This window comes from Passer domesticus, chromosome 4, assembly GCF_036417665.1.
Source record: "Passer domesticus isolate bPasDom1 chromosome 4, bPasDom1.hap1, whole genome shotgun sequence".
In the NCBI taxonomy this organism is placed as follows: Eukaryota; Metazoa; Chordata; class Aves; order Passeriformes; family Passeridae; genus Passer; species Passer domesticus.
Window position 1 is genome coordinate 77,209,385 of NC_087477.1, and position 24,709 is coordinate 77,234,093.

The 24,709-nt window shown below is 41.4% G+C and overlaps 1 protein-coding gene across 4 annotated transcripts in view; it reads right to left on the reverse strand.

Moving 5' to 3' along the window:
- The window catches only part of MAEA (macrophage erythroblast attacher, E3 ubiquitin ligase), a 48,675-nt gene that overhangs the window by 23,881 nt on the left and 85 nt on the right, over positions 1-24,709 (reverse strand). For 2 of the 4 annotated variants that reach the window (XM_064418954.1, XM_064418958.1), the window contains exons 1-3: positions 24,559-24,705; positions 7,178-7,360; positions 3,486-3,689 (exon numbers count right to left, since the gene is read on the reverse strand). In XM_064418954.1, the coding sequence (XP_064275024.1) occupies positions 3,486-3,689; positions 7,178-7,360; positions 24,559-24,627 (456 nt within the window). In that variant the 5' untranslated portion in view covers positions 24,628-24,705. Of the gene's footprint in view, positions 1-3,485; positions 3,690-7,177; positions 7,361-24,558; positions 24,706-24,709 lie in introns of those variants that run through there. The other 2 variants (XM_064418955.1, XM_064418956.1) reach the window with 1 other exon arrangement.

The following is a 24,709-nucleotide window of genomic DNA, read 5'->3' on the forward strand; positions in this document are numbered from 1 at the left end:
CATTTATTCTAATAAGCCTACACTGATGAGTTTTATTCATATGCAACGCAAAACCCATAATATCTAGTTTGTATCTTCAATCCAAACTGTTTTTCACATCATTATGGAGCCAGAAGACATCAAGAAAAAAGTCCACAATAGAATCCCCTCTACCCTGTATTTATGTTGGCACAAACATTCCTGTCTTTGACTGTCAGCTTTTATTTTAATCTTACTCATATTCTGGTTTAAAGAAAAGTTGTGCTTGGGAAAGTAAAGACATATAACAGATACATTTATTTAAACACATATAACAAATATTTAATGTTTGGAATTTATTTCTTATATTGCCATAACTTTATGCTGTATAAATGCCTTATGCCCAAAGTTATTCCTTTCTTGATCACGTTCTTAGCTTTGATATTTAAAATTTCTCTGTATTTTTTTATCCAGCATTGCTTTCCATTCTGTTTGCTTCCCAGTTTATAATCATGGTTTTTAAGCACTTATCTTCTATTACAAGATTTTATAGCCTATCATTCTTATGGAGGTAATTAATTTAGAAAATAGCCTAAAATTTGTCACAGACCATCAAAAACCACTAGAACTGTACACTGTGGCACACAGTTAATCTTTGCCAATAGCACACAGCAGATAGTTTGCTCAAACACTGGGATGATTTAAAGGTTTCCTTTGGTCACTGAAGCAGAATCCTTTCTGACCTGCTTCACCCATGAAGCACCTTGGCAGCCCTGCAGGTCTCTTCATATTCAGGAGCCACAGAAGAAACTTAAACCAGGCAGGCTGAGACTTGCTCCCAAGACTGGTCTAACAGCTACTGGAAAGAGTTTAACCTGGGATCCCCAAGCTACAATTGAACTGGAAAAAGCTGCTTCCTTCAGCCTTCCCAAAGAGCAGCCAAAGGCACCTCAGCCATTTGCCCCACAATCAGAGGAACAGAATCACAGAATGGTTGAGGTTCAGACCTCTGCAACTTGTGTAGTCTCCCTGCTCAAAGCAGGATCACCTCTAACAGGTTACTTGGGATCTTTCCCATTCCAGTCTGGTTTTGAGCATCTCCAAGTACAGGGAGACTCCACAAGCCCTTGTGTCTGCTGGGGAGCCCAGAACTGGGTACAGCACTCCAGCTGGGTCTAACCAGTGTTGAGTAGAGAGGCTGGATGACCTCCCTTCTGCTGCTGAAATCCCAGTGCATAAATGCATAAATCCCAGTGCAACCCAGAGAGCTGCTGAATTGTCTTTGCCACAGGAGTACATCGCTGGGCCATGCTTAACTTGTCCACCAGCCTCACCTCCAGCTGCTGTACAAGCTGAACAATAACAGTACTTTTTTCCAGGTTCTTACTTAGGGTATAATGTCTACCCAGTGGTAACAAAATCAAGACAAGAGTGGTGGTGAGGACATTAATCAAAATGCCAGGTGAGGCCACAGTAAACAAAGATTACTGGGGATGAGAGAATAACATGGTATTTTGTAATCTCTACAGCAAAGTTACATTAGTAAGCATTAGAGAACATGCTTACATCCTTTAGCAAGAAAGGAACAAAAAGAAACAAAGCTGCTGTCCTACTAAACCAACAAAACCACAAATTCTGTGCAACAAATAAGTCCCAGTATCATACTCTGTAAAAGCTGCGCACAAAGACGATTGCCATGCAGTCAGACCAAGTACAAAGCAGGGAAACTGAGGGAGCCTTACCTCCATTAATCCAAAACCAACAGTAACGCTGACTAAAATGCATAATTTGAGCAAATTCGAAGAAAAATGGCCTCAGTGCATTCAACATGCAACTATGTTCTGTGTTATTGGAGTTACCCTGAGGTTATGCAAATTAAAAGCATTAGGCTTGCAGGCAGTAGGTAAATAATCTTATTTAAAACCTGCTTTTTAACATAAAATTTTCTATTCAACAAACAGAATGAAAAGCTTTAAGTATGATGCTTTTACCACAGGGTCTTGCAGTATGTCATGAAGACTTCCATGCTCATGTCCAAACCAAAGCTGAGCATTACTTAATCAGGCATAATAGAGCTTGCTAGGAAAGTGAAAATATTTCCATAGTGCTTTTTCAGCAGGCCCAGTAGGTACAGCAACGTGATGATTCAGCAGAGATGAGCTCCTGCTCAAAACAGAGGGAAGAAGCTCTACCAGAAGTGGGAGAGCTGCTGACCAGTCAAGCTGCAGTCATCCCAGCTAATTACCATGGGTATTTTTGACTCACATGCATGGGCTGTATCACTATGAGGCACCACAGCCTCTTCAGTTGATTTTTTCAGGACTATTTCCTATTAATACTTTGTAACTCACTTCCCCTCTCACTTCTATTCAGGCTCTACATGCTATTTCCTATTTGGCATTTACTGAAATTGCTGCTGGCTGAACAGGATTAGACAGTAAAGCAGCCAAGAAATAAGAGACACATGACAAATAGGTCCCTGTTACATGACAAAGAGCAAGTACATATGCTCTAATTTGACATCAGTAAAAAAAACCAAAACTTTTTCCCTAACAAAATAAGAGAGATGTGTTCAACTATTCCATCTAAGAAAGGCAAAGTACATAAGTCATGTAAGAGAATTCAACTTTCAGCATCTTCATAAGAGTAAGATTTTAACTAGAAGAGTTGCATACCTTCTGGAATATCAAAAGAAGATTCCAGGATCACTCAGGATCAAATAACAAAGGCTACCTAAAATCTGCAAAACATGATTTCTCTAGACAAAGAGCAAATTCTTAAAAAATCAGTTTTCATGTCCTCATGGCTGTCAGAGGACCACAATCAGGATTCACTGGTCTGCACAAAACAGCTCCACCAAAGTACACAAACTCCAAACACTTCATAACCCACTGTGAGCCCAAGCAAACCAACTAGCTAACCAGTGAAAAGGAAAGCAACAATCACAAAATGGTGAAACAAGCAAACCAGCAAAATGCTCTTAGGATCATGCAAGATATAATGGCTACTAAATAAACCAAATTGTGTCAAAATTTATTTTCCCAAGTAAAAGCCAGCCTTCCTCTGAGTGCATTAAACAGCAGGATGATACAATAGAACAGTTGCTCCTGCAATCAGCAAATGCTGTTCTGCTCAGTCTGGTCACCTACACTGTCAGCTGAGTGGGCCTAGACAGATGGGAAGCTCCACCACCTGCTTAATCAGCAGCCTGAAGGCCTCTAACAAGAAATTTTGTATGACATTTGAGAATTAATCTGTTTTAATAGAGAAAGGTGTTTATCTAAAAGCATTTAATTTGTGACTAAAAACGATGCCTTCAATTTTGACTTATTTAATACATTAAACCACAATTTATGCCAAATAAGGAGAACAAACTGAAGCCTAAAAAGATGAACAGATAAACATTAGCTAGGAAGGCACACCAATACATAAAAATAACTGCTACAAGGCTAAAGCAGCTTGTTCTCATTTTCCAACTTCCTCTCTGCTACCATTTTATCAGTAAATTAGTGCAAGCTGGCACCCACCTCAATGCCACTTTGCCTGGCTAGTTTGACAGCTGTGTTGTAGTAGCCACAGCGCAGGAGATGTTCCACCATCATACGATCCATGCGCTTCTTCTTCCACATGTTGGCAGCAGCTGGCTGGTCGCTGCTGTGCTCCTTCAGGTGCTCAATCCTGCGCTTGCACAGCTTCGCGCTTTCATCTTCGGCCTGGATCGACTCCACGGCCTGAAAAGTAAAAGCTAACAGTAAGAGCTACACATTTTTGATCTTCTTTTAAAGCAAAACACAATAATTGTTTGTAAGCATTCTTTATGTGTTATAGAGCTACTCCCAGTAGTGTTTCTTTTGTTTAGAAATATTTCCTATGGCAGTGTGTAAGTTTCTGCATGGCTGGTCCAGTTCTGAGATATTCTTGCACAGAAGTTTTGATCTATTTGACATTATGAATATATACATTTTTCCGCTTAATTTGCAGTTTATCCAAAACCAGAAATGTATCAACTATGGCAGCAACTGCTGTAATAGCCTGCAAAGAGCTTTGTGAAGGTTTGCAGTCATCTGATCCAAAGAGTTGGAAAACAAAATTTCCACCTCTAACCTATGCACGGCTTCCTCCTCCAGCAGCTGTCCTGCTGCATTAGTTCTACTGGGGAGTGATGCCGAGTAAACCCACATTACTTCTAATACACTGGAGCCATTTTCATCAGTCATGCAATAATGGAAATTATACAAATGGTTGGCCTCTTGGCACCTGTAATTCAAGGATCTAAAAGCAGTTTTTCAAAATCATCAGTTTTGTTAAACTGGCATTATTTTATAGAACTCTGCTACTGTGGGAACGTGCATCCCTTCTTAAGGAGCTTTACTTAGGAAAACACATTTGTCCAGAGGAACTAGATTGATGATTTTAAACCAACATATTGGCATACCCAGCAAAAAAACCCACACCAGTCCCCCAGGGTATTGCCACAATATTTTTAATTAAAGCCAAAACACTCAGCTCAGTTGCTTTCCTTCAACCTTAGAGCCATCATTCCAAGCCAGCTGACTCAGTACACAGCATGTGACAAGTCTGGGCCATGTCAGGCTACAGAACTCCAGAAAGCTGGCAGAACTTCTATGTGCCTGCTAAGGTAAAGGCAAGCCAGCAGAGGATGGTTAGTACCTTTCCCATCTGCAACATATCCCTGGTGATGCAATTGCAAGTTAGCCTGCCCTGTGGCGACTTTAAACTTGCTGGCTTCTGTCTGAATGACTGCACAGCTCTGGCAGCTGGAAGGTAGAGGCAGAACCTGGCAGGCTTTTGGCAGCCCACTCTGCAGTGACACAGTGACCTTCCCAGAACTCAAACTGTGGTATCATATATGGTACAGCTCCAGCTCTGGAAGCACAGGTTGGCTCTAACTGCATTTCCCCTGCCTGCCCATAGACAGACTTCTTCTGGAAGGATCAGCATTTGAAAAGCAAAGGGAAGTGAGAGAAAACTTGCAAGGAAAGTTCACCGAGCTTATCCCCCTCCTGCCCCCACAATTAAGCCTGACTCTGATCTGACCCTTGATACCAAATTCAAGTATCTAAAACACTTGTCACTATACAAGAGTCTCTTAATAACATCCATGTAAACATCTGCAGCATATGTTATTTTTACTACTGAAGTCTGAGTTACTTGTGCTGCTGACTTTAGCTTTATTTTGTAACATAGTTTGGAGACAAATATTTTGTTTGAGTTATAAACTGGGTCTCTTCCTCTTCAGTAGGCAAACACTAACTCAAGACAAAACACACTTTCACTTTTTAGATATCTGCAGTCTTATCAGATGTGAAGACAACCTTGAGAAATATTCTGAATACAACCAAGAACTCGAGGCAGCCAGGCACAAAGGTCAGACCCTTTCTGCTTCCAAAGGGCTCTTCTTATATGGCTTTGTGTCTGGACCCATACAGCTCTTGCTGGTTTTTTGATCCTTCTAGTGTGTTCAGAAAGACTTGCTTCAGAGAATTTTGAAAAGAATCTGCAGCCTATCTGGACTTGCCCTGCTGGACGTTAACAGAACTTGAGGGAACAAGCATATTAAACGATATAAAAGGGAAAACACAAAGGCCTAGCTTTCCCCAGGATCATTTTCAGAACCTAAGAAACCTGCTGAGTTTTAAAGCTCTCTTTCAAGAGTGAGTAAGGTGTTAAATAAAGGAACCATCTAATTCTATTATGGCCATCTCAGCAGTTCATGAGATCCTTGTCTAAACACAGGAGGCAACAGAGATCCCACATGGGTCCAAAGGCTCTAAAGAAAACAATCATTTTGCTTGGGGCAGAGATTATAGAGAAGACAGTTGGGAGTTGAGGGTTTGGAGCAGAAACAAGACCTTTGTATTTCAGAGGACTTCTACTGTTAAATAATTTTTATGGCCTTTTGTTCTTTCTGAGTAGCTATAAGATTCCCCAGAGTCTTTCAGGCAGTCAAAAACAAATGAGCAATTAAACTAAAATGGAGCTTTGCACCCAAAACACTCAGCAATGCCTTCAGACACACCCCCACAGTCAGCAAAGCTTTAACAAGTAAATAACTTTTACTCCTCCACATCATTACTGCACACCTACCAGCAACATACAACACCTCTTCCAGAAATAGCTCCTATTTTTCTGTAAGTAACAGAGAAGTGAAGAAAACATATCCTTTAAGACCTCTTTAAGTCTCACAATCCAAGGATGAAAAGAGCAATTAATTTATCAAGTCTTTGGCAGAACAGCTTTTCAACACCTAGCTAACTTGTTCAAGCAGAAAACCCCAAATCAACACACATGACAGCGTTATTTTCATGTTAAAAACCTCCAGGGTATTTTGATGCCTCACATAGTACTGTCTCAAGATTTATATCTGTTGGTTATTTCATTTAAGTTTCAATGAAATGACTCTGCTTCTACGTTTCATCTATTTATTTTTGGAGAAGCACTGCTCTCAAGTCAGGCGACAGAGCTATTTCCATTTTTCTGCAAGACTTGTTTCAAGTAAGTGCTCTGATGACTCTAGGGATGAGTAATATTCCCATCCAAAATAAGGATGGCTTATACTTCTTTTTCTGAGAACACATACATCTTTTTCTAAGAAAGATGTGGTAAAGGCATGAAAGGCTGGTTGTATTTTGTTCAAGCTTAACAGCTAGAAGCAGGTTATCCTGCCAAATTTTGTTTAAAAGGCTCTTAATATTCCCTAGGAATCTTAATATTCCCTAGGAATCGTTTATAAACGCAAGTTGAGCGTTTATAAAAAATTTTCAAGTAACAGTCCAGGACAACTTGCATTTTCTTCTGCAGAGAAGTCTCAACACTGCATACAACTAGTCCTGCACTGGAGGTTTCCCATTTTTCAGCTTCATCTACCTGTTTTGCTATTCCAGTGATCAATTAATTCAATTACACAAACCTTTCCATTAGACAAGCAGGAATTGATACAAATCAATTCATTTTGCTACTATTTCTTTTGTGTTAGTAAAGAAAGTAGTTTTCAGAACTACAAATATCTATTAACTTTACCTCTCAACAGAAGTTTGTCATACTTAGACAAGGACTGCCAAATCGTGTTTCTTAAGCAGAGTGCAGCAAAGTTTCACTGTGCATTCCAAGGCTTTTAAAGATTCAGCAACGCCTGCTACCTTGAAAAGAAAATCCAAGCAAACAGCACTGCAATGAAGGCAGAACAGCATTCACTGACCTTGCGTTTCAGAACGCTGAGTTTTTCCACGACCCCATCCAGGAGACTGACAACGGAGTCCACAGCAGGACAACTGCTCAGCGTCTTCTCCAGCTCCGCCACCACCATGGTCACGTGGCTGGTCTCGCGGTCAATGTTCTTCTGGGCAGCTCGGAATCGTTTGTTCAGGGTTTCATACGGCACCTGAAGGAGAAACAGCAAGTCATCAGAATTTCTGTGTTTAAAAAGTCAGCTTCTCTAGAGCTTAGAAAGACTGATGATTTCATCTGATGCAGCCCAAAGAGCACGTTGGTTCCAGGGGACTCGAGGTCATTGATTGAACTTGAGCTCCTGTACTAAAACCCTTATTTAAGTTCTCTCAGCAAGGAGCTCACACTTCAAAGATTATGAAAAAACAACAGGAAAAATGCTGCAATTTCTTGTCTGATACCAGGCTCACCTATCCTGCTTTGGCTGTAGCAAGCACTGATGGAAACAATCCAGGGACAACAGAATATGAAAACAAATTTGTACCTACAAAAGGAAAGCTACAAATTGAACCACAACTAAGAGATCACCCTTCAGACCATGACTTTCTAATTTTACATTGCTTCCCTTCACAAATTCATTACAAAAGAGAAAGTTTCCTTTGAGAGGAAGCATGTATAATGCATATTGGCTACTGAAAAATTTATACATGTACACCAACAGTTATTCAGGAAATCCAACAAGTCTCCTACATACCTCTGTCTGTGAAAGACTTCTTTTTAGGAAGTAATACTAAAAAGTAAAATATATTCTGTATAGACAAGGGCTATAAGGAATGCCAAGAGAAACCCATGTAAATTTTATTTTAGTGATAAAAGCCTACAAGGTATGACTAAACTGGTTAATTTCCTCTAATGCTCCATTCCTGAGCTAAGAGATTGCCAGTCTTCAAGGTCTCCTGTCCTCCTTGTCCCACACCTTTGTGGAACAGTTGAATCAAAGCTGCTACTGATGGCCACTAGGGACACGAGGATGGCAGCTGTCTACAGGCTGGGGAATCATTTGGGGAAAGCTTACAGGAAGTGTTAAGCTGCTTCCACTACAGTGGCAGCAAAAGCAATTTAGTCAGGAAGTTCTATTACTTCACAGAAACAGGAATTTTAAAAAACATTTCAGTGCTACACACTTAATTCAGCCATATCTTTAATCTTTAAAAGTCCATGAGAAGTTCTTTCAGGTAGTTATGATAATCTTGATTGCTTTTCCATTAATCAAAGGCATAATTTAGATGGCAATCAGATTATCCATGTTAAAGGTAAAACAGGAAGCACAAATCAGTGCTCTGTTTGGTACCTATCACGTATATGTTTGATTACAAATCCTTCAAGCATATAACTTCTAATCAATTATATCAAGGTCTCCGTTTTCCTCCTTCTAATTATCTGCATGCAAGGAAGTATCCCCAGGGGCCACACCCCTTCTGGGTTCTATTAGCAAAGAGGTTCCTGCAGCACCACTGCAATTCTCCATCACAGAACAGTTTGGTTCAGAGGAAGGAAGATGAGCCAAAGCATTTCTTGCCAAGACTTTGCATTACCTACAAGAGCCTGTGCTTCTTTGTAGTAGCAATAAAAGACAAGGATAATCCTGATAAGATATGAAAGGGCTCCTCTTGTTAAGACTGAAGTGATCTATTTAATAATGGTTCCTGGTATCTCAAACTAAGACCTAAACAAATGACAGCACAAGACATAGAAGGCACCAAGCCAAAACAATTATTCTCCTTATACATTTTGCCCTAAAATCCCAGCAGTACACCCACCCAAAACTCAAGCCACATAAACCACGACAAATAATAGGCTTCAACACCTACTTAGTGCCTATATAACAATCTTCCATCTCATACCCTCATTTCTTTTTTCCATTTACACAAAAAAAGAAATATTTTAGAGATCCACGGACAAAATGGATGTTCTAGGAGGCCATTATTTTGACATCTCATGTTTTTGAACGTGGAAACTCATTTCCAGCTCTAACACCTGATGCCAGACAGCATTAAGACAACTTCTTCCCTTCTTTTCCCCCTGTATCTTTCTTACTGTTCACCAAAAAAATATTTCTGCAAGCATTTTGCTAATAAGCTTTCCGTGCCACACTGAAAACCTGCATCAATAAAGACTTTCATAAGCTACTATTAATTTGAGGTACCATTTTTAGTACAGAAAGTGCTTTTGTTAAATTTTGAGCAGTCAGCTGGACACAGATCTAGTCAGTTGGGAAAAAAGTCTGAGTTTCATCTCCCTTTTCCCTAGTTCCTTATCTGCACTCCAGAGCAGTAACAGCACCCATTTCCTGTGCTCTGTCTCTTCAGCATGCAGAGCTCTGGCACAGTTCGTGTTCATATGACATTTAGAACAACTGAACTTTCAATTTCAGCTGGTAACACTATATATCATTTAGAATGTCTAGGTGCAATAGGTTTTTGAATTTTATCTTTTTTTTCCCCTACCATAAAAACAATCTGAATGTTTTCTGTGGAAGAGACTATGAGTTGAAATGTTTCCACTATATACTCTGAAAGTAAATAAAAGTAAACATATTGAGAAACATAATTTAGTGTGTCATAACAAGGGAAATTAAAGGTACAATGAAATTATTTGCATAACTGAAGCTGACAGTAAATACACTTTACCAGAGATTTTCATAATTTGCACAGGCACTCGTTTCTTATTATAGAGCCAACAGTTTCCATGAGAATGTTTGTGAATCATATCTAGGTACAGCTTTTACACTTACTTTACAGGGCCAGAGTCTATGAGTGCCAAAATGCAGAACTGCAACTGCTACATTCCTTACAAAGCAGGATTTTATCTTGAATTTGCATCTTGATTTACTGGTTCTTTTATTACTCCTGCAGCTCCAAAGAGTCAAAAGACCCAGCTCCCAAGCATTGGCTTGCTTTACTGCAGACCCTTCAAAAGTTACAGGCACTGTACCAACAGGATCATTTTTTTTCCACCAATAATGGAAGTTAATGAAAGAAGAACATATAAGAAAGTGTTCTGGACAATGCAATTCTAAAAATTTTTAATTATTGTTCACTTGGATTTTCAGGCACCGTTGTTAGAACACTGTGAACACCAAAGTTTTCAGACTAAGAGACAGATGCAAGATTTATATCTCATTAATTGCCATAAACCTATTAGAGACTTGGAATCTTTCCTGCCAGAACCATTCTGTGACCAAACCTGGACTACACAGTCATTATTTAGAGACAGGAGTGACCTACAGAAAGCCTAGGGAAGCATTACCTTAAGGAAAAAAGAATAAATCAGCTTGTAGAAAATTTGAAATACAGCAGCAAGTACTGACCAGAACATGCTCTGCACAAGCACAAAACCAACTTGTCCTACTCGTCAGAGCTTGAAAAACCACACCCAGCTGGCTCATAGGGTGAACATACAGGAGGACACAAAGGAGAGCTGTAAAATATTAGTGGGCAGCACATTTAAATCCAGTGGCACTAAATAGATTCTGCTCCTTTTGTTCACCAGCTCCCACAGCTGCAGACACATTATTCAACCTAAGCATGTACTAAACCAGGTCAAACTCAAACCTAGTGAAAAGGAATTTGACTGAAGTTAGATCAACCTACACGAGGGGTAAAATTCCAGTAACACAAGTTTTTCCAAGATCAAAATTTTGCTGTGATGTGAAGGAAAGTCTGCTTGGCTGGAGGCTTCTGCAACTGTAGTGTGACTGTTTCCAGGTGCTAAATGCTAACAAAAAAGCAGAGACAACTGATTGATTAACCTGGTACAAATATTTTCTTCATTTCAGGACTTACTTCACACTGTTTTCAAAAAAGCCTAAAAAGTGGTGTGCTGTCCCAGAACATGCTCCAACAACCTCCAGCTGTGGAGACAAGACTTAGAAGAAGATTATTCTGGGTGTACAAGCTTGAACTGGTGGAAGAGGATGAAGGACTGCCAGGAGAGCTACACGCTGATGGCTCAGTTGAGAGCAAGGAGTAGAAAACTGCAGAGCTGAGGATGTCAGGGGGAGTTTTTAAGTGCACTCTTGGGAACTCAACTGTGAAGTTTACTACCTGGCCTTCTGCCCAAACACAGTCCTCTTCCTGCCCATGAATGCAAATAAGGTACCAAAGCAAGGCAGAGTTCTCAAATCATGAAGTGGCTAAAACTCTTCAAATTGGACAACTGTAGGCAATCTTTCTTTTCATAAGCCATATCAAATGTAACTTGGAATACCCTTAAGCAGAGTGAATTTAAATATATTTTCATAAAAATAAATTTTTCAACAAGCCATTCACTAAGTGATTCCATTTTCTTGAGTTTTTTGAAAACACATTAAAAATACAAAAAACCACCAGCCAGTATTAAATGCTTGCATATGTTGCAACCTGATGTTTTGCAAACTGTATACATTTCTCAAGTGTTAATTATCAGCCTGCAAATAAATATTTAAAGAAACATAAATAATATTAATCCGACTGCATACAGGGGTGCATCAAAACAAGTGTGAGCAGCTGGTGAAGGGAGGCAATCTTGCCCCTCTGCCCTTCTCTTCTGAAGCCCCACCTGCACTGCTGCACCCAGCTCAACACAAGAAGGATCTGATCCTGCTGGAGCAAGTCCAGAGGAGGTCACAAAGGTGATCAGAGGGCTGGAGCCCCTCTGCTGTGGGGACAGGCTGAGACAGCTGGGGGTGTTCAGCCTGGAGAACAGAAGGCTCTGGGAAGACCTTATGGCACCTTCCAGTACCTAATGGGGCTGGAGAGGGGCTTTTCACAAGGGCATGGAGTGACAGGACAAGGGGGAATGGCTTCAAAGTGGCAGAGGCAGGGTTAGATGAGATATGAGGAAGACATTCTCTGCTGTGAGGTGGCAAGGCCCCGACACAGGTTATCCAGAGAAGCTATGGATGACCCATGCCTGGAAGTGTTCAAGGCCAGGCTGGATGGGGCTTTCAGCAACCTGGTCTAATGGACATGGCAAGGAGGCTGGAATTAAATTATCTCCGAGTTCCCTTCAAAGTAAACCCTTCTGTGATTCTAAACCAGCTAATCCTTTACACAGTGTCCTACAATGCATATTGCTTTTACACTCATTATCAAGATTTTACTGAGATTAAGTTTTCTTCTCAAGGTTTTCTGAATGTCTCTATGTGTGCACACTTTGTACTCTCTCCACAAATTGAATATATAGAAGAAACAGCTGCTGACTATATAGAAACACTCCCACCTCAGCTCTTGCTTATCTCTACAGACTCAGAGAAAAACGCCTTTAGAAAACCTGTGATAAGGGCATACCATCTATATAGCCTTTAACAATAAGAAAAGGGAGAGGAGAATGCAGACCATTTTCCCCTCATAGAAGTTTATTAATTACAGTGATCAAAGCTTAAAAAGCTTTGCTACCTCAATGGCATTTATGCTGTTGGAAGTCAGACATCCAGACTGGACTTATGCTCACTGTAGCACCTTGAACTCTGTCAAGCAGCTAAATGGCATTTTGAGAATGTGGCGAGGTTTCAGCCTGTTGCACACTTGTAGCTTCTACAACAGATGCAGTCACTCACTGAGCACCTGGGGTTTGCAAACAAATTCAATACAGACACTGCTGAAGGGCTCTCTGCTTGGGATAGAGTACAACATAACAAAACAAAATTGATCTTCTTTGCAGAAGTGTTGTAGCTGTCCAGCCACAAAAGCCTTCTGAGTTACAGCTAGAAATGCAGCTCTCGTTACCATCAGAGCCAGCACATACATCCACTAAATTAACTAGACTTCAAATAAGTAATTGCAATTACCAGGGCCTTACAGACACCAGCAGCTTAAGGAATATGAAAAGCATCTACAGAATTGAGTTTGTGACCCAACTACCAAGGACAACAAGGTCTCACTTCTAAATGCCTTCTCTGTCTTTACTGGTAAGGTCTTCTCCTAAGCCTTCCCGATGACGTATGAGCAACTGAGTTTGGGGCCTCATCTCAGTTCTTGTGAAAGGTACACGGAAAAAAAAACCCAACAAAATACCCCAACCACTTCCAATCTTATAAAGGTGACTAGGAACAACCAGCACAGATTTGTCATACACAGATCAAGCTTGACAACATTGGTTTTTTTCAGTGATGAACTGTCTCTGAATGGCAGGAGCACACTGGTAGCCTTTTATGCCAATAGGAGTGAGGTTTTTGACACTGTCTCACTTGTGGCCAAACAGGAGACATGGACTCAATGGCTGAATACAGGATGGGTTAGGGACTGACTAGGCAGGCTCTAAGAATAATGGTCAGTGGTTCCAAACCTTTTGGTGGCCAATTACAAGTACTGCTTTGTCTCCCCAGGAATGCTATCACCTCCAACAAACGTCATCTTCAACCATCTGCACTACAGAACACACAAAAAGCTCACAGAGAGCAGGCTGGTGGAGTGCTTGATAAATGGGTGTCAGAGCTGCCATTCAGAAAAAATGACAAACTGGAGAAAAATACCAAGAACTTCATGAAACATCATCAAGGCAAACATCAGGACCCAATATCTGGCACAAAACCACTCCAGCCTTCAGCACTGGTTGTGGAATAACTGGCTAGGAGCACCACTGCAAGAAAAGATGCAGATGGCCAGCAGGTGGGACATGAATCAGCAACAGGCTCTCATGGCAGTGAAGGTTAACCCCATCCCAGGCTGCATTAGCAAGACTAAAGGCAGTGGGCTGAGAGGAGTGATTGTTTCTGCTCAGCACTCATGCAGACCCATCTGGAATACTGAGTCTGGTTTTCAGGTCACTCCCTCCTCCCACTGAAAAAGAGATGCTGACAACCTGGAGAGAGTCCAGAAGGCTGCCACCATGACAGTGAGCGGGATGGAGGATAAAACAAAAGTCCAAGAGAAGCTGAAAGGGGCAGGCTTGTTTCTGCTGCAGAAGGGAAGGCTACGGGGAGCTGGAAGCAGCACAATCTGATAGAAGCTTTCTGCCACCAAAAGGTGAAGGTCACAGATAAGAGCCAGCCAGACCTTCCGGAGTTACAGAGCAAAAAAGGAAGGAGGCTGAGCTGACAACTGTCACTAAAGAAAATTCCAGCTGGACATAAAAAAATATTTCAATCAGAAGACTTGGTAAGCACTGGAACAGCAGCCCAGGAAGGTGACAGAATCTCCACCCTCAAAAACTTTCAGAACTTGGCAGGACTCTGAGCAACTCAGATTAGCTTTGAAGTTGGCCAAGGTTTGAGCAGAAGCCCAAATTTAACACTGTCTGCAGAAGTACTCTCCTACCTTAATTTAATGAATTCATCTTTGCTAACTTAGACATCAAATACATTTCCATATGAAGATCTGAACGACCATACCAGATAAGATCAAAAATCCCCTCTCTGTCACTGTCTTTTCTCTGATGATATCCAGAAAGAGAATGGCACTTGAAAAAGGGCAAGAACAAAGTTACTAATCCCAAAGTCTCACTGGACTTCTTGAGCCAGAGGTGGGAATTTAATAGTAGAAACACCACAGGGTGTTTCTCATCATGAACTCTGGTTGCTGTTGACCTGAGTTTTAGCACTGCAACATCCTGTTGTGAGATATTTCACAGGCTCACAACTAAGTGAAGAAATACTCTTCACTTTTGACTTTTCAACTGATTTGAAACCCTTTTGTTCTTGTTTTGGAAGCAAAAAAGGGAACCCTCTCCTCCTACATACTTCCCACATATCTTGAGATTGGAGAGACTCTTTGAACCAATCCTTAAAGACAAACATTCCATCTCTCCAATCACTCTCGTCCTTCTGTAGCCATTTTCCAGTTCTACTACACCCTTCCTCAGGATGAGAGAAGGGAGAAAATAAGAGTAACTCATACTACTTGAGAGAAGAAGAAACCATGGATTTTAACCGCCGTGTTGTGGGCTCTCCATTCTCCCCTTTCCCAACACTTCTGTCCTGTGTTTGTTAACATTAACCTGGCCACTCACACAAAACATTCACTATTAGCCCTGAGATCCCAGGGCTCAGTTATTATATATATATGACTAAGATTAATTTTCTTTCCACCATAAACTGTATCACACTGCACTTGTCTATACTGAATTTAATATATTTGAACACCCATTCAGTCTCTCATTATTTTTTCTCTAATGGTTCACACTTTGGCTACGTCTGTAACACCTCAATTATCTCAGTATCATCAAGGAAACTGCTTCATCTCAGCACTTACATTTTCTTCCAGGCTGTTCAAACAGCTGAATATCACCAGGATGCCAGCAGAATCCTAACACCAATCTTCCTCCATTAGAGAAGCTGGCTACTAAATCTTGATGTTTGTTTTTTATCTTGCCCAGTTTCTTATCTGCATAAGGACTTCAGTCTTTCTTGCAAGAGTTCCGGGTAAAGCTTATCTCCAAAAAACATTCAGTGATATGAATAAACTATCAACCAAGTCCACCTCACTGCCCACTTCAGTTTTTTAAAAACAACTCCAATATCTTCACATGGAATGCACTTTTTAAGTCACATTAACTGATGCACATTATTCCATATTGGATTATTCAGGATACTATTTCTGCATCAATAAGCCATTGGCTGGAAGGGAAAAATCAATTACATGTATTAAAAATCTCACTAAAATTTTACTTAAAGTAGAAGCATAGAAACAGTCTTCTACACTTTCTTCCACAGCTATCCAACAAAATCCCCAGACTTCAGCATTTATCAGAGAATTTAGAGGAGGACTCAACACAGGAGAAAGGGATTTCTCCCAAAGAAAAAAGGTTTTTATAACAAGTGTTACATGCTGCATTTCTGCTCCTTGGGAGGTGGAGGATGTTAGGCCAAAGTCTAATGGCCACTGTGCAAAATTCCAAATACCACCTTGATGCTGCCCACAAATTTTTCTAACTGGTACAGACCAATATTGAAAGACTGAATTACACATTTCTTTCATGACTGAAGTTTTGAAAAAAATGTAAGCCTTTATTCTCCTCCAAATCTTTAGCCTTACATTAGACCTTCAGCACACCAGCTCTCACACTGATCTGGTCACACACTACAACACAGGCCAAATTCCTTCTTTACTTACATAGATTCAATTCTAAGGAGCTCCAAATTAAAATGGAAACTAAAACACAATCACTTTCAGATCACAGGATTACTCAAATGTTTCTAGCCCACAGTAACTGCATGGATGAAACTAGCCCAAATGCAGTAGAAAAAAGTAATAAAAAGTTTGTGTAGCTATCATTTGATTGTTGGGAATTACAGAATAAAAGTGAGACTTCAAAAAAGACAATTGAAGGAAGAATTATTTGGTTGTAAAAGATCATTAACTATTCTCCAGACTCCTGTTAACAGGAATTTTCAAAGGCTTCTTTTCTAAAACCTCATTTTCATAGAAAACAGTACAGACAACAGAAACAAGCATCTTTTACTTAGGTTTGCAGTTTTGTAAAGAACATCCATTTTCTTTCTGTAATTGATATAAAGTAGTTAATTGGGTCTAACTGGTACAAATTCCTACAGAGGGAACTTTTAACTATACATCCTGACTTGACAGATCTCTGTGTGCATCCTCAGTGTTAAAGTATGTTGGCTGAAAGGAACTCCTTCCCAAGTAAAAAGTGATTTTTTTAAAAAACATAAAAACCTACACTGTGTATCTTTTCAAATTAACTCAGTCATGAGCAGGAGGGAATTAAAAATGGATTTGTAAAATTCTTATCAAGTACATGAAGTCACAAAATTAGAGGGAAGAATAAAAAGAGTTTCAAGAAAATAAAATAAAGAGTCCTACCCGATTAGGTGGGGGGAACCATTACAGAACTAAGCTCTCCTTTCAAGGGTCAGAAAAATGCTGTGCTTCCTTCTCCTCAACTGAGTTAGCTTAAAACACCTGAAAAGCACCAGAGATTTGTATGAATCTACAGGTCTCCCAGACAATTCTGGTGAAGACTCTGAGGTATAAATAAGCTTTTTTCAAATGCCCCTACATGAAATTCAGCCTGGCCAGACAGCTAGGGAAAACAGATGCAGTGATGAAATTGCCTTTCAAAAATCTAGAAGCAAAGACAACTTAGCACCACTTTAGGCAAGAACAAGGAAATACAGGAACATGTAAGAAAAATGAAGCATCTCCTGAAGAGTTTTAGAAAACAGTGTCAAAGAGAAAAACTAAACCCCATAAAATCACCTTCAAGCATTCAGCTGTTTTCTTGAGACTAAATTAGAACACCATGCTCACCACTCCAACAAAACAGAAAAGTAGAGGATATCTACTATATATGATGCCATAGAAAAATGAGGCAGGGTACAATAAATTACTGAAAATTCTCCCTCAAAGAAGTAACAATTGAGAACTTCCATGCAGAATTACTGAAATTCTGTATTTTTATATAGTTCATTTTTTCCCTCAATGATTCTTGGATTGCTTCAGACCACAGTCAGCATCATTATTTGTCACTGGACTTATCCAAAATGTAAATGATATCAGCACTTCTTCAGTGAGCCCTTCTGATGAGTAGCTCTTATCAATTCCTTAAAATAGTAATAGATTTTCCTTGTTCTAGGCAAAATCAGAAAAGGAAAATAAAGTTAAAAGAGTAGTAGTATATTTGAGGAATGGATGGCTTAAAATAACATCTAGATTTAGGTTAATTAGGTAAAAGCATTTAAATAAAATCTTGAAGAGATATAGAGCCAAACAAAGTAATTCCATGAGCCTAAAAGCAGCTGGAGGTAATTTGGATTATTAAAAAGCAGTTGTTTTTAAAAACAATTTCCATGTTATGGAAGGGTAAAGCCTAGTAGCTTGCCTCAGTTACAAACAAGTCAGTTTTACAACTCAGGAAGACAGTACTGTGTATTCCAGAGCAGCTGTGTCTGTGAAAGAAACCATCATTATATTATTCAAAGCTGCTACTTCAGTACAGGAGAGAATGAGCAGCAAAAATTCTTGGGCTATCCATCTGCTACGCACTTACTTAGTCAACAGAAGCAATCACACTCCTTCAAAATATTATCCTGCCACACAAACTGCAAGTAACTTATTGCTGAATACATTAGGAACTTTTGAACAAGGCTTCCTACAAGAAAATTAAGTGCTTTACAAAGCAATTTTACAGTTACAGAAAATTGTCTTACATCCCTACTTAAGGAAGTTCACAGCCATTTTAGAGCCCTGTCTAGAACTACCCTGAGGACATGAGAGGCCAGTCCTTTTCAAGGCACTTGTTTATAGCTGCCACCCCAGACTTTCACCTCAAAAGAAATTTCTTTGCTTTCCTTCTTTTAGTAAAAAAACTGGAGTACTAACAAGAACCTAAGCATTGCATCCTGGCCAAAGCTGAGTTGCAAAGCTGAGGTCACTCAGCAGGTTTGTGTCCTGAGCAAGTCCTTCCATTTGTTTTGATCCTTCTTTCTTCTCCAAATATTTGTTCATTTTAATCACAGCACCACCTCTTTGCCTCTTTAAATGAAAGAGGTCGTTGTCCTTCTGTGTGTTTGCACGGTCCAGACACCATGGTACTGGCTAGAGATCCCATTTCCAATCAAATTGCTCCCAAAATAATTATTCCAGCCAAAGTGACAGCATTTCTTGCAAGACAGTTAAGCATTATTGATTCAAATTAGCAGACCCCTATCAGAATATATGAATGATCAAAGTCCTACTCAATGTATTATCTGTTTTACTTTCATATTCACTGATTTACAAGTCCAGTTAATCCACAGAGCTCTTAAAAAAAGCTGAGGTAAATCAAAAGAAGTTGTGACAGTTAAATTACTGACTATCAAACTAAAAGTGTCTTAAAAACTGCTTTATTTAAATCAAATATCACATATTGTATGTAATCAACTACTTTGGCATATTTCACATTCTGGGTTAGCAAATACTTCCCACATAGTGAATCTTCAGGCTTTAGGCTGTGGGAGGCCAAGTGTACAACGCAGGCAGTTTTTTGCCTTCACAAGGACTGATGGATCCTGTCAGTGTGTCCTTACAGCAAATCTGCCAGAGCAGTGCTTCCCTAAAGCTGTGAGCCTGAAAGGCACAACTCATGCTGATTATACAGGAACTACTGATCTGAAAGACAATGGGAAGAATTTGAAGATGCTTAGGGAGCACACCAAGTAAAGCATTTTCCTCCTATGACAGTATCTAGGAAATGCTTGAAGCTCATCTTTACTGATTTCCCAGCTCTTGAAAAACACTCACTATGCTAAGACTCAAATCTTGTCTTAGGTCAACATTTCAAGATCCCAATGTGCTAGCTACCATACAAACATATTATTCCTACACCAAACATACACAAACCAAACTCACAAGATCACAGAACACTACAAATCAAGCATGGTGCAACTAGGAACTGCAACATCAGGTAAGTGTTCACTTTGAAGATACAGGAGATCTCCTGTAAGATGTTTGAGAATACCTTTCTCCAAGTATTTTCCTACAGGCACAATGGGGTACTAATAACCAAGCAAGAGCTCTAGGTCATGACCACACTGTGACTGCCTTTTACTGCGTTTTCTTCCTTGATTAATCACTTTAAAATGTATTTTATAGTGAGTGGGCAGGGGTGGAAAAGAGACCAACGAGCCCATTTCTTCAGCTACTGTACAATGTCAAACTTCTTACAAAGTCCCAGTGTTAGCTTTTTCTTAAAAGAGTGTTTTTCAGAACAGTGTAGTGCAGGAAAACAACAGCAGTAGGAAAGATTTCACACTTGTCTGCTGACACACACGCCATGTGTCAAAACAGGAAGTGCATTATTCAGCAGCACAGGAACGCTCGGCATGGACACTGAGCACACTTGGTGAGTCAGAGCACCCAGGTTGAAGATGGATTTAGTGTGAGATAAGTGTTCATGGGGAGTTAGTGCAGAGTTGTCACCAACATCCAGTCTTGGCTTATTTTGCCAACTTTCTGTTTGAAAAGCACTTAGATAATCCAAAAAGGGGCCTACAAGAGAGCTGGAATGGGACTTTTGACAACAGCAGGTAGTGACAGAACAAGGGGGAATGGCTTCCAATTAAAAGAGGGCAGGCTTAGATTAGATATGAGGAAGAAATTTCTTCATTGTGAGGATGGTAAAACACTGGAACAGGCTGCCCACAAAGCTGTGCATGCCTCCTCCCTGGAAGTGTTCAAGGCCAGGCTGGATAAGCCTTTGAGCAACTCAGTCTAGTGGAAGGTGTCCCTGACCCTGGCAGGAGGGCTGGAACAAGATGAACTTCAATGTCCCTTCAATGTCCCTTCCAACTCAAACCATTCCATGATTCTGTCGTGATACGCATTTGTATTTTCTTACATTGATGTACAGACAGTGAACTAAATGTTACAAGTTGTTACTTCTGTCTTAAGTCCTGCTTGAACCACTTTCACTGAACAACTTTTGCTGCTACCTGTTCAAAGTTTTGACTCTTGACTCTTAAAATTAAGTTCAAAATCAACTTAGAGTAAAGCTTATAAGCATGGGACAAAAATAAAGTACTGCAACCAGTTATGCAAAAAATTAATCGTGCACTTCTTCTGCCTCACTGGGTAAAAAGTTGATTGTTCAGATGTTTGACATTTCCATTAGTGACCTGGGTGATGGCTCAGAGGGCACCTCCCCAGTCTGCAGAGGACACGAAACCAGGAGGAGCTGTCAACAGGACAGGTGCTTGTGGTGCCATTCCACGGATCTCACTGGGCTGAAGAAATGGGCAAACAAGAACCTCATAAATCCAACAAAGGGGAACGTAAAGTCTTGCACTTGAGAAAAAACAACCCTTTGTACCAGCACAAGTTGGAGACACCAGCCTGGGAAGCAGCTTTGCAGAACAGAGCCTGGGGTCCTGCTGGACAAATTGCCCGTGACATCAATGTGCTCCTGCAGCAAAGGCTACCAACAGCACCCAGGCTGTGTTAGGGAAAACACTGCCAGGAGGTCAAGGAAGGGGATCCTTCCCCTCTGCTCTAACCAGAACTTAGACCCATCCAAAGTGCCGTGTCCAGTTTTGGAATCAGTAAAGAGAGATCACTACCAGACTGGAGAATCTGACATGGGAAGAAGGGCTGAGGGGATTGCTCAGCCTAGAAAAGGCCCAGGGGAAGCCCTGTCAAGGTGTGTGAATACCTGATGGGGACAACAAAGAAGATGGAGCCAGACTCCTCTCAGCAGCGCCCCATAAAAGTACAACAGGCAACGGGCACAAACTGAAATACAGAAAATTTCCTGTCAACAAAAGATTACATTCTTTTAGTACCACAACAGCAGTCAAGCACTGGAATAGCTTTGCCAAGAGGCTGGAGTGTCCATCTCAAGATTGAGAACAGTCTGGCCATGGTGCTGAGGAACCTGCTCCAGCTGAGCCTGCTTGGAGGGCAGGCTACTGGACCAGACTGTCTGCAGAGGTCCTTTCTAACCTTGGCTATTCTATGGACTCAGGACAGAAACAACATGCACTTCAAACAAACCCAGTCTCCTACATGCTTCCTGTAACAATCCAAAAATTGCATTTCCATGAGAAGTTAGTGTCTTATTAAATCTGCTGCCAGTATTTTCCCTGACAGAGCTGCCAATGAAAGAAACCAAACAGTAGCTCTGAGAAGGCACTGACACGTCCTGTGCTTCTACAACTCTCCTGATGCAACTTTTTTTTAAAGCAGTAGCAACAGCTTCCCAACAAACAGCCCAGAATATTTTCAAAAGTGACCATCCTGCTTTTGGGTCTTCCATCTTCCACTTTTGGGGTCTTAGCCTATACAGCCTGCTATCACTTTAATAATTACTCATACTCTAAAGATATGGATGAATTATCCAGCTTCCTGTCATCACTTGTTTATTATTTTCAGCAAAGAACTCTGATAACAATGTTTGCATTCATTCATTTTCAAATTGTCAGCTTTCATCTTACAAGCTCTCATCTGAGACTAGCAGAATTCCCCATCAGTAGGATTAAAAAAAAAAAAAAATTCCACAGCAGTTTGGTAAAGGAATAGCTGACAACCTTCTTGTCCTTGACAAGGGACTGGAGGGGGTGGGGGGGAATATTCAAGAATTATTTTGTACACTTAAAGAGCTTCTCTAGATTCAGCTGAAGAACTCTATTTACTTCCCCTGAGCTGAACTGCTGAAGTATTTCCACTCCAGCAGCAGCCACAATTTAGCTCTGGAGCAGGGATTTCCCTCTGCAGTTTGAAGCACTCTTGCACATGAGAAGTGCTCTGTGGAACACACTGTAAATGTAGAACTATTACACAACTATTATCTAGTGATGCTGGCATGAGGAAGCTAGAGGGAGGAAACAGGAAGGATATAAATACAAGTCTGCAATCTTTTATATTTTACTCACATAAGGGAAAATCACCAGAGCTCCAAGAGATACATCTGAGCTACTGTGTTGGTGAATTAAAAAAAAAAAGTGATACACATGCATTTTACACAGCATTTGAATAAACTGGAAATAAAAATTCAGATTATCAGTCCCACAGAAATTTGTAGGCACTTACTCCTACAGATCAAAATAAGATTTCATATCAACTTACTTTAGTAGACTTTAGCCTCAGTGTTCATTTCTCTGTGCTGCCTTTTCACCTCCATCAGTAAAATGTTTTGATATATGACTCACAGCTGAGAACATTTCAGAGGACACATTCAAAAGATTTGAGCAGACACTGTTCTGGCAGGTTTTTTTAAACAATGAAAAATGTTACTAAAGATTACAGGAACAACCCAGAGGTTGAATGGCTGCTGGGAAGAGTCAATAAACATCACCTTTGCTTGGAAATTAAGAGTTTCAGTGCAAGGGTGTCTCACCCTCTTACTATTTAGCTTGCTAACTTTACAAACAACATTCCATTCTGTTATGTATATTTTTGTTGAGATATTTTCGGGGTAAAGAATGCTTGTGAAAATAAAAGAATTAGTCCAAAATATTCTCTACCTTTTAAATGGCTGGCACCTTGACAATTCATCTTAAGTCATAAACACCAAAGCAAAAAACTCACTGATCCTCACTGCCAGTAATTTTTCAGGAATGTAGCAACCAAAGCTGTGGTTAACAGCTGGAATACACCTAAAACGCAGTCTTAAAATGATGTTCTTAACATTAAATGCCTTCACATTGTTCTGGCTATAGAAAGTGCCAGAGAGCTCTTTACAGCTATTTTAAAATTTAAGCCTGACGCTGTCAGGTTCAAAGTACTTCTGGGCGACAGAAAGGAGCCTTCACATGTCAAAGGGGAATCAACACTTTGTCGTTCTGCTTCTCAGAGCCGAGCAGAATGGAGCTGGTGGAGGAGGACACGCACAAGAAGAACATGGCCAGAGAACCTGCAGAACCAACGCTGTAAAGAGCACACAATGCTCGGCGTGTGAAGGACAGCATGATCTCAGCACAACAAAGTTGGCTTTGCATAAACATCTCCTACAGACGGCAAAACGTGGATACTCTGACACGAGTGATGTTTAAACAAGCATTTTGCAATAGAGATCCTTCTCCCAGGTCCCTTCCACGGCTGCTGCTATTTATGTGGTAAACCTCCTGTATACACAACACGAGACTTCAAACAAAGGTTCCCGTCCATTCCTACGAGCATCATCCCTGCAGTTCAACAGTTCTCGGAGGCTCTGAGCTTAAGGTCATCGCCGAGTCCTTCACCTGCCTCACAACCCCTGGTCAAAGCCCGAGACCACCGAGGCAGCCCTGGGAGACCTCCATCCTGCAGGCAGACCCAGCATCTCAGGAACAGCTTTTACCGAACCGCATTTTGCTCATTCGCCTCCACAGCCCTCCTGTACGTCTGTCCCTCTTTATATTTTAAGCTCATCTCCATCTTCGGGGGACCAAGCAGCCAGGGAACCATATTACACTGCCACCTCCACTCCCTCCCCTCTAACACGTCTCCTAACAACGCCACGTAGATCCAGATAATCATCTGGGATGAGCACTTCGGGCAGCCCTCGGTGTTCCCGAGGGAGCGCATTCCTCTCACACGCCCCAAGCCCTCTCCCCCAGCCCGGCTCCGTCCGAGCCCACTCCCCCCTCACAGCACAAGGACCTCGCTCCTCTCCCAGCTCTTTTGTGTCCCCAGCGTGGCCCGGGGGCCTCCCCCGTCCCCTCAGGGCACGGAGACACCCGGGAAGAGCCGCATATTCCAGGCACGTCCCTCTCCCTCGGCGGAGGGGGATGGGAACGGCAGCAGCGGAGCGGCACCAGCCGAGACGTCAAGCGCAGGAAAAACGAGGACAGGCGGGAACTACGCGATGGGAATCGCTCCCAACCTCCATCCCACAGCCCCGGGGCTCCCGAGGCGGGGAGAACGGGAGGGGAGAAGGGGCTCCCCCTCAGCGCTGCTCGGGCGGGACGCTGAGGGCGTTAACGCGCTCCCCCCGCGCCGGGGGCGGCCCGGCACCCACCTTGAGAGTGGGGTACTCCTGCACCTTCAGGGTCATTGAGAGCTGAGCGGCCGATTCCTGCACCGCCATCTTGGATCGGGCACCGGCCTCCCCCCCCGCTCCCTCCTCTCCTTTCCCTCCCGCCCTCCTTCCCAGCGCGTCCCGGCGGGAG